The sequence below is a fragment of the Notothenia rossii genome, assembly GCF_949606895.1.
Source record: "Notothenia rossii genome assembly, chromosome: 6".
NCBI lineage: Eukaryota > Metazoa > Chordata > Actinopteri > Perciformes > Nototheniidae > Notothenia > Notothenia rossii.
This window is the reverse complement of record NC_136909.1, coordinates 23,655,064-23,664,739: the sequence shown is the minus strand read 5'-3', so window position 1 is coordinate 23,664,739 and position 9,676 is coordinate 23,655,064. Positions and strand designations below refer to the sequence as shown.

The 9,676-nt window shown below is 34.8% G+C and overlaps 2 protein-coding genes across 2 annotated transcripts; both read left to right on the top strand.

Moving 5' to 3' along the window:
* The first annotated feature begins 402 nt into the window (after positions 1 to 402).
* nmrk1 (nicotinamide riboside kinase 1) lies at positions 403 to 3,987 on the top strand. The gene is made up of 8 exons (XM_079690438.1): positions 403 to 672; positions 1,294 to 1,384; positions 1,471 to 1,519; positions 1,845 to 2,019; positions 2,375 to 2,446; positions 2,589 to 2,695; positions 2,844 to 2,927; positions 3,419 to 3,987. The coding sequence occupies exons 1-8, from the start codon at positions 644 to 646 to the stop codon at positions 3,427 to 3,429; spliced, it is 618 nt and encodes a 205-aa protein (XP_079546564.1). The 5' UTR covers positions 403 to 643; the 3' UTR covers positions 3,430 to 3,987.
* A 938-nt stretch (positions 3,988 to 4,925) lies between these two features.
* LOC307042733 (gamma-glutamyl hydrolase) lies at positions 4,926 to 9,588 on the top strand. The gene is made up of 9 exons (XM_079686797.1): positions 4,926 to 5,621; positions 5,714 to 5,828; positions 6,279 to 6,329; positions 6,484 to 6,568; positions 6,750 to 6,888; positions 7,068 to 7,174; positions 7,865 to 7,958; positions 8,048 to 8,185; positions 8,786 to 9,588. Exons 1-9 carry the CDS (start codon positions 5,504 to 5,506, stop codon positions 8,902 to 8,904), a joined length of 966 nt encoding a protein of 321 aa, XP_079542923.1. The 5' UTR covers positions 4,926 to 5,503; the 3' UTR covers positions 8,905 to 9,588.
* Positions 9,589 to 9,676: the final 88 nt, after the last annotated feature.

The window sequence follows — 9,676 nt, the reverse complement described above, 5'->3', positions numbered from 1 at the left end:
ATTTTGATAATATTTCAGTTGAAAACCCTAAACATTGTATTTTATTCAAACATAGCTGTTACTTATCATTTAATCAAAAAAAATGTGCATAATGAATGTATTCTTAATATAACTATCATTATAAGTAGTTTACATAACCTCCCTTTTTGTATAGAATATTTCTAATTTGATTTGTATATTACTTAACCTCATTTCAATCAATTAAGATGTTATTATGTATAATGTTTAACGATATTTAAAGTGTGTTTTCATCTCCTTTGTTTTTAGGTAAGATGCATTTATTAAATGTATTTGTTATGTTCTTGAAGTAATAACAATTTTAAACGCATATTCAATTAGTTTTTTTGTGTATATTTTCTTTAATTAATAGACATCTGTTGTAATGTTGTAACACTGATTATTGATTCTTTCTGTATTCTCAATGTTTGTCTTTTTTTTCTCAATGGGTGGGTCTTTGGTGACGTAATAGCGTCATCAGCCAATCATGAGCGTTCTAAGGCGGAAAAGCCTGAGGGTACAGAGTTGATGTAGCCACTACATGCCTGGCCACAAGTTAAGTTTGCACATGAACTGTACATTAATTAGCTTTTTCTAGTATCTTTTATATTAAAAACTTTGCAGCGAGCACCCCCAGCAGGCTGAAATGAAGACACTCGTTTTGGGAGTTGGTGGGTAAGTAAGCCGTTAAATGTGTTGGTGTATTAACCCTCTCCGTTTGAGATTGTTATTAATCGATCATGAAATGTTTGTTGGTTTATTGTGATGAGTGGGAAATAGAGGGAGACTGGACCACAGTTCTTGCATTAGCCTCCTATGATTAAATTACCTGTTAACATACATCCAGTGGGGGGCAGCAGGGACTCATCAGATCAATAACATGTGACAACCTTGTGGCAGATAAGACTGATAAGAGGTGGTTATTTTTCAGAGAAAAAGCAACACGTGTAACCATTCTGATAGTAAAAAAGAGAAATCAAAATGTCCATCTATCTGTTATATCTGACAATGATTCATTGTAAGAATAGAAAATGTTTTTCTTTAAGGGAATACTCTTTTATAAAGTCTATAATATAGCTTTTCTTGCATTTTAATTCAGCACAATTAAGTACATTGTGACACACAGATATGTTAATTAGTTGCATGCATTTCAACAGATGTCATGCAAAAAGTGTGCATCAATTCTTTAGTTTCTTTTGCATTATTATTATTTCAAGGTTAGATTTTTTGTGTTTTTAATGCAACTAAGTTAAATTAAGAAATAAACCATTTCAATTTGTACTGTTTTTCTTTCAGGGTGACTAATGGAGGTAAGTCTACTCTTTCTAAGAGTCTATACAAGCAGGTACCCAACAGCTGTCTCATTGCACAGGATGAATATTTTAAGGTATAATTCTTTAAATCATATCATTAAGTTTTGCACTTGCAAAAGTGAGAGTTCGAGAGATCACAGTAGACGTTTTTTATTTTCAGGATGATTCTGTGGTACCAGTGGACATCAATGGGTTTAAGCAATATGACAGTAAGGAGACTTTATTTAACTGTTTGTTAAGACCCTGAGGTCTTTGGTGATTTGTTTGGGAGTTTTATCTACCTGGGGATGTTGTTAAATGTGCGAATGGTTGGTAAGTTTCATGAAATAATAACCAAATGTTAAAAATTATTAGAATATCACATTAAATTAATTAAAACAAAGTCAAGCTCAATAATCTAATCAGAGAATGATTGAAATGTTACCAATACATTACTTAAATGTGTATTTGATGTCTTAATTATATAGAGTAGTCATTAAGAGTACTCGGCAGTCAGCAAAGTAAATCCTTTTGTTATCTTGTATTCTATCACAGTGCTTGATGCTATTCACATGGACACCATGATGAGAGAGGTGGAGTCTTGGCAAAAAGACCCCGTGGCTTTCCTGCGGCAGCGAGGCCCTGAACACACCACAGTATCAGCAGGGGAAGAGGAGGAAGAGGAGGTTTATGTGCTCATCGTGGAGGGCTTCCTAATTTTTAACCACAGGTACATAAAGAAGGCTTTCCTGAAAATACTGTGTTTATGACTGTTATCATTTACACCATCTTTTTTTGTATTTTTTTCCTAAAAAGAACGAAGCAACTTGATATTGAGATCAAATGCAGTGTGACATTGGGCTTTACATTTATAAATTCAAATTGCTAATCAGCTGAATCTATCAAAATCCAATCTAGCATTGCTTTGAAAGAGGTATCTCTGAAAATCAACAAAAATGGTATAGCTATAATAAGTACTACATTTGATAACTGATCTGACAACATATCCCTTTTTATATTAGAGATATGGTATTTTTCTAAATCGTAATAGGTTAACTCTGACATGTTTTTGTTTGTGTTTTCAGGCCTCTGAATGAGCTAATTTACAAAAAATACTTCATGGAAGTTCCTTACGATATCTGCAAAAGGAGACGAAGGTGTGTGATGTTATAATCAATACACATTATTTCTTGGTTTACCTGTTTTCATGGATATAGTTTCACTTTCATTTAATTGTTTAATATTTGAGAAACGTCGTGTCTTCCTGTTTTGACCTCTCTTGTTGTCTTTGATTGACAGTTCAAGGGTGTACACACCTCCTGATCCTCCAGGATACTTTGATGGATACGTGTGGCCAATGTACCTGAAGAACCGTCTGCAGATGGAGAGCATGGTGTCTGGAATATGTGAGTCAAAGATGTCATGAATAAAGTTTGTTTCTAATCAGATCAAAACTTGAATTCATCTGGAGCATTAGGGTACTTAGTGTGTTTTGAGACCTCAAACATAGGACATTTAAAGGATTAAAACATTTATCCGTTTTTCTTTTTTTAGTATTTCTGGATGGACTGAAGCCAAAGGAAGAGTTGCTGGCTGCGGTGTGTAAAGATGTCTGTCAGGAAATAGAAAGGCTCAGGGGTGAGTTCCTTAGGATTTACTTCTTCTTATGTTTTCCAAGATTTGTATGGGGCTGTCTTACAAGCAATCAATTATGATTTAAGTTTGTTGCAGCTGTGAGTAGAGCGTTATTCTGCCTTGTACAATGCATTGTGTGCCAAAGAGTATTCATACTGCACATTCCTACTGCATTAGGACATTTTCTGTTTGGCTTTTGTTGTGTGGGCTTACTATATACTTAAGAATATGCCTATGCATATGTAGTACTCAAATGATATACAGTTGCCCTAGAGCCTAAACAATACACCTACAACAGATTCAAGTTGACTACTATTTTATACTAAGTATGTGTTTTCATTGTTATTTGGGAATGTTTGAAATTAAAAAGAATGCATATCGGTGGGATTGTGGAGAGACAGGCTTAAAGTGTGCCAAAGATCTTTTAAACCTTCAATTCAAAATACAGTATTTAACAAAAATATTGAAGTTATTGTTATGTGTTTTGTTTGCAGAGGACGACTGAAATGTTTGGAGTTTTATTTGTTTACCTTTTGAAGATGGAAATTGCTGCTCCTATGAATGTCAGGAAAGTTCAAATGTTTTGGCTTTTGTGACTTTAAGGACCAAATCAAGTATTAATGGCTATGTTAAACCTACAATAGTTAATGTAGCTAAAATGTGAACTAGAATATTAACCATACACACGTATAACCTCAACTTTTTATGTGACTCCAGATAACCAAATAGTGTGCATCATTGCTAAAAATAGTATTAAAGATTTTTCACTCATATTTTAAACTATGATAATTGAATACTGTGGTTTAGTGAGCCTCAATATTTGTTTTATATCATTTGTCAAAGGTTACAACTGTGAATTTGTAACATTAGTGCGAGGTTGTCTCCCTCTGTTGGTTCAGTCTGATAAACTTGAGACAGACTGGCGACCAACTTGTATTATTCTCTTTTCAACTGTTCTAAGCAAATACAAGGAAAGAAGCAGCACAACAAAAAATTACATCCTAACAAGCATGTTGCATCTGTCATTCTTCTTTTATAATCATTAAACCAATTACATTGTGAAGTGAGAGTGTCCAATCTTGGAGCATCTTTTTGTACGTATGAGAGGAAACTGGAGTAAAAGATAACACAAAAATGAGAAGTTATGCACATTTCTGGAATTCCCCAAAGTTACTGTTGACCAGCCTCACGCCAACAATCTCCCTCTGTGCATCTTCCATCTTCCTTTCACATCAAAGTTTTCATTTAATTATACAAAAGACTCACTTTGGCATTATATGCAGGGACCTTATACTGTAACCACCAGTACTATACTGGAATAACATTTCTTGGCACCAGTTTTTCTGTAAATCAGGTAGTTTGTAGTACTTTCAATCACAAAAACGTTATTTAGGAATAAGCACCTGTGGATATAATATAACTTCAAAAATGTTTAATATAAACCAAGCCTTATGTTCTTCACAAAACATTGTCAAAACATAAGCTCATAATGAAGAGTCTGTCTATCTTACACTGTACTGGTGTAAAATCCAATTGCCAAAGTCAACTGACCTCAGTGATTTGGGGCTCCCAGGTCTCTACTGTATCAGGCAGTATCACACTTTGCAGAGTGCGTCATCTAGCCTCCATTCCATGGTTTGGACTGATTTTAACATTTCTTTATACTAGCACCCACACAAAAAGGCTCATGAGTGAACTTTAACGCACATTTCTGCCGATTGAAGGTATTCCGCTTACCCTTACCCTATTTGACCTATAGTTAGACAGAACATACACATCTAAAACACACATTTTGCTCCCAAAATAATTTTAGAATAAGACAGCTGTGCACTTCCATTTATCCAAAAAGCTCTCATGTTTCAAACTCTTTTGTTCTATATTAGATTTGAACCACATCTCACAGTCTGCATTGGTGGTTTATGATGCTAACTTGATATAAGAAATGTGTCTCCTGTTACCCAATCTGTGTTGAAATATGTTCTGTTGCAGTATCTTTTTTTATTATTGCATCAGAGAGGTCCGTTTGTATCCCACACAGCATGCTATCCAAAAGTAAAGCAGGTTTAAAAAAAAAAATGCCGGAACCGTATGTTCAAAACTTGGACTCAGAGACTGGGCACTCCTCTTGGTTAGCTCCTGCATTTAAAATCCTATAAATAGAAAGCCTGCTCTCATTTTCAGAATGAAACCTGTTTGACAGCCCTATTTTTCTAGTTTGCTGTTTGAACCGAGGAATGCTTTCTAAAACACTGACATGAAATGTCTAAGAACTTCATTGCAAAACCCTCCTCTGACTAATACAGCTGGTTTGGTTTCCCACGACAAAAGATTGATAAAAAGTTTACCAAAAGTCCATGCTGTCAGCAGAATAATAATGTGTCCATCAGCAGGGAACTTGCCTGACCGGCATGTGCAGTGTAGGAGTTGTCACATGTAAATCTGGGCATTCCTTACTTCCTTATACTGACTATATCCTCTTCTAACTCCACACATATAAGCTGCATTATTTTACACATCGACACACTCATACAGCCTCATATCTTGAATTAAGTTTTGGCTATTCAAACTCAGGAGAAAGCATGTCCAGCACAGGATTTTCAACTTTTGCGTGGCTGCTTTTTGCATGCTGCTTCTGCTACAGCATAGCTCGGCCAACTAAACTCAACCAAGAGGCTTCAAACGACAGACCTGTGATCGGTGAGTGAAATGTGCCACTAGAAATAAAGAAAAGCAATACAAATATTCAAGATGAATTGGAAATTGTCACAGTTAGTGTTTTTGTCCCACAGGTATTTTGACTCAGATGATTTCAGATGAAGCCATGAAACCCTTCGGGAAGACCTACATACCTTCCTCATATGTGAAATACATAGAGTCTGGAGGCAGCAGAGTGATGCCTATTAGGTAGGTTTAGTCCTTTTTAAACTGGTGTTAGTCATAAATATACACCATCATACCAATCTATATGACTGGAAGATTTGATATACTATCTATTGAAAGCAGGAAGTAAAAACTGGTAATCATGGACATAATCCAAGAAATTTGACCTATTAAAATTCACTATACCTAAAAGAAAAAATACATCAATCCAATCTGAATAAAAATAAGAACATGGTGTTTTTGGACTATACTAAAAGACTCAAGTTGAGTTATTTAAGGATGGTGTATTTAAAAAAAGAAAAAAACGTATCTTATGTTTGGAACAGTCATTTACATTATTTGTTAACTTGCTGTTGTATACTTTTATGTCACTGTTGATTTGCTGCTTTTGAGGAAAAAGATAAGTGAACTTCCACTTTTGACATTCGTGGTGTCAAAACACACAAATAATGGGAGTATTTTTTACTTCCGCAGATTGACTCTTACCACCGCTGATTATGAATCGATTTTCAGGAAGATAAATGGGTGAGCTCCATTTTTTATATATATATATATATATATATATATATATATATATATATATATATAAAAGGAAAATGCAATAACATTTACATCTTAAACAAACTAACTGGGTGACAGAGCATTTCTGTCACTGACTAACTCTGTGATGTCTGTTTAGCTTGGTTTTCATCGGGGGGGCAGTGGATTTGGAGAAATCTGACTATGCCAGGGTGGCCAAGATTTTTTACAGACTCGCTCTCAAGGTTTGTACGGCATTATTTTTCATTTGTGCTGCATTCAATGAAAGGAGCTATGCCAATAGAGTTTATCATTATTTCACCTTTACATGAAAATGGGGATGCAGGAAATGTGCTTTTCTGCCACAGCCTGATCAAGATTCAGTTTATTGAACAAAAAAGTAAACTCTCACTGTGTTTATTGCAGGCCAATGATAATGGGGACTTCTTCCCCATCTGGGGCACGTGCATGGGCTTGCAGCTCCTGACTGTGCTGGTGGCTGGTAAATGTCTGCTGGAAAAAACCACGGCTGAGAACGTAGCGCTGCCCCTCAACCTGACCTCAGGTTAGAGCTTTCTGCATTTCTTTGGATCTATTTTCTGGAGAACATTTTCTGCATGTACTCAATCGTACCACTTGGTGTCAGTGGAAGCAAGTTAAAAATACAAGTTAAATGTTTTTGTCTAATAATAATGTTCTTGTTTGATGAAACCCTGCTTTTCTAAAGTATATTTCTCCCTGCAGAGGCCAACTCTAGTAAGATGTTTGAGGGTTTCCCCCAAAAGCTCATGCAGGCTTTGACCGAAGAACCTCTCACTGGCAATTTTCACCACTATGGACTATCAGTAAAGGTACAACAGATCTGGTGACATGTTATAATGTTTCACTTCCCCTGGGTTTTTTGTTATTGTGCTTAAAAAAACATAGAAACTATCCTCCAATCATTTCAACTTCATAAAATGAGGGTCCAAAAAGGGTTCTGTTACCCAGGTCTGACACTTTTGACTCAACAGGAACTTAATGTGACTTGCAGTAAAGACATTATATTAACAATCTGCAGATTTACTAAAGATTGCTATACGAGTTTTTTCTTCATAAACTGTGTGGTTTATTAAAGGCTGGAATAAATCCCAAAGACCCAAACTCAGGTGCACAATGTAGCAAATGGTGTGTTGTAATTGAATTAATGATGTGCTTTAGATTTCCTCTGATATTAAGCTTATATGGTGCATATTTCTAAATAAATGTCTCTTTAATTGAATCACTACACAGCAAACCATAGGCCAAATCATCCAGTACAATAAGGCTGAACAAAGTGTACAGAAATATGAGTAATTATGTTCAGGTACCCAGGCATATCTGTTGGCCCTTAAGATAGCTAGAAACACTTCATTGTTCAAATAGAGAGTGTCAGAGCATTGCAATAAAGCACATATTTTCGTTACTTTAAAACATAGAGTATTGTATAAAATACGGAGCATTACAATTCTGATGAAAAATAATACATAAAATCAAAACTGATAAGACAATTGTTCTTTCAGAACTTTCAGGAGAACGAGCCGCTGCGCAGTTTTTTCTCCCTTCTGTCTACAAATGTTGCTGAAAACCAAGTCCACTTTGTTTCAACCATAGAAGGTTACATTCATATTTTAACAAATATCTCACGAACGTATCCTCATTGCACTGTAACAGAGTTGTAACTTGTCTTTTTTCCTTCATACCAGGGAGAAAATATCCCTTCTATGGAGTCCAGTGGCACCCAGAGGTGAATCGTTTTCAGTGGGAAAGAAAGCGTAACTTTCCTCACTCTGCTCACGCTGTCCAGTTATCTTCCCTGCTCGCACAGTTTTTCGTCAATGAAGGTAATAATAATAATATTTGTACATTTCATCAGGAATGAACTATGATTGTGGGTTATAGACCATTACAATAAAACATGTTCGATTACATTTTCCGATCTCCATAGATGTTGCAATATAAGCCACAAAAATGACAATCTAATCAGCCAACCTTTGTGTTGAAAAGATAGCTTATATTTTATTGAACTGTAAACGTGTTAAAGTAAATTGGCAAAAGCAACATTATCATGGATTTGTCCTAGTCAGCCCTTGTGTTTGGAAAGTGTTAGAAAATTGCTCTTTGGTGGGGAAGACACAAAAATAAAAAGCCCTCTCCCTTTAAATAGTTAAAGGAAAATGTAATCAGAAAGGAATTTAATGGTAAAATGTAATAACATAAACACCGATAAAACATGTTAAAATAGCCGAGTTAACAGAATTCTTGAACAGAATAACGGTACAAAATGTATAATCTGTTTTTGTAGTATATACCAAAAAGTTAAAGATGCTAATGCAAATATTACATTGAACACTTGTTTATCTGCCTTTATACAATTTCCCCATTGAGATTATTAATCTATTATTGCAATCTATTCACATGCATCTCACTTCTGCTTTGTTTAGGAAGGAGAAGTTTACATCAGTTCGACAATCCTGAGGAAGAGGCCTCGTCTCTGATTTACAACGACACGCCTGTATACGCTGGAAATTTCACAGTATACGAACAGATCTACTTCTTCTGAAATCCTCTAGTATCTGTCTCCTGTCCCTCTGTGAATTTACAACAAATAAATGTATATTCAGTCTGTGGTAGTTTTAATCAATGATTGTTTTTTAATTGCTTGATTTCAAAATATATTTATATTTTTGTCACTTCTGAATGTAGCTTGATGGAAAATGCAGGGTCTGTGGAATTCAGAGGCAATTATTGTACTTTTTACTTTCCTACATTTGTCTGACAGCTGTAGTAACTTTAAAGGTTTACATTTTTAATGCAAAATATAATAATCATATAATAATAATTTTGTTTTTGGTGCTTTAATTGATGCTGATTCTAGTATACTTTTGCTTTAGTAAAATATTTAACTTTCTCATCACAAAGTCTGCATACAGAAGCTGTTCTGCAGCTTTTAAATGGGCCACATGATGTTGTCATGTCAAATGATTAAATGTCCATTGTGTTCTATTTTTACTTTAGATGAACTTCTCTTCCATGTCAAATTTGAGTTTGATGTAAAACAAAGTCCAATTGAATCATTCTGAGACTTTATTTTGGTGTCATGTCAAGGCTGGATTACCAGGTAAGTTACATAAAAAGCTTGAAATGTATCGGTTTGATTTTCTTTTTTTGTGTAACTCATGTTTTTTTTGAATCAGTCAACCAATGATTTTTGGCATTATTGTTTAATAAATAATTATTGTTTTAACTTATTTTGTCTGAAATATAGTGACAAAGATAATGCTTTGTCCAACCAACAATCAAAAACCCCACAAAAGTACTTAGCCACACAAGTC

What these genes read in the sequence shown, in the direction of transcription:
- nmrk1 (XM_079690438.1), top strand. Translation starts at nt 644, where the DNA reads ATGAAGACACTCGTTTTGGGAGTTGGTGG. An exon ending in CTCGTTTTGGGAGTTGGTGG is followed by an intron (nt 673 to 1,293) that starts GTAAGTAAGCCG and finishes TTTTTCTTTCAG; the next exon opens with GGTGACTAATGGAGGTAAGT. An exon ending in TGGGTTTAAGCAATATGACA is followed by an intron (nt 1,520 to 1,844) that starts GTAAGGAGACTT and finishes ATTCTATCACAG; the next exon opens with TGCTTGATGCTATTCACATG.
- LOC307042733 (XM_079686797.1), top strand. Translation starts at nt 5,504, where the DNA reads ATGTCCAGCACAGGATTTTCAACTTTTGCGTGGCTGCTTTTTGCATGC. An exon ending in ATTTTCAGGAAGATAAATGG is followed by an intron (nt 6,330 to 6,483) that starts GTGAGCTCCATT and finishes ATGTCTGTTTAG; the next exon opens with CTTGGTTTTCATCGGGGGGG. An exon ending in ACAGTTTTTCGTCAATGAAG is followed by an intron (nt 8,186 to 8,785) that starts GTAATAATAATA and finishes TGCTTTGTTTAG; the next exon opens with GAAGGAGAAGTTTACATCAG.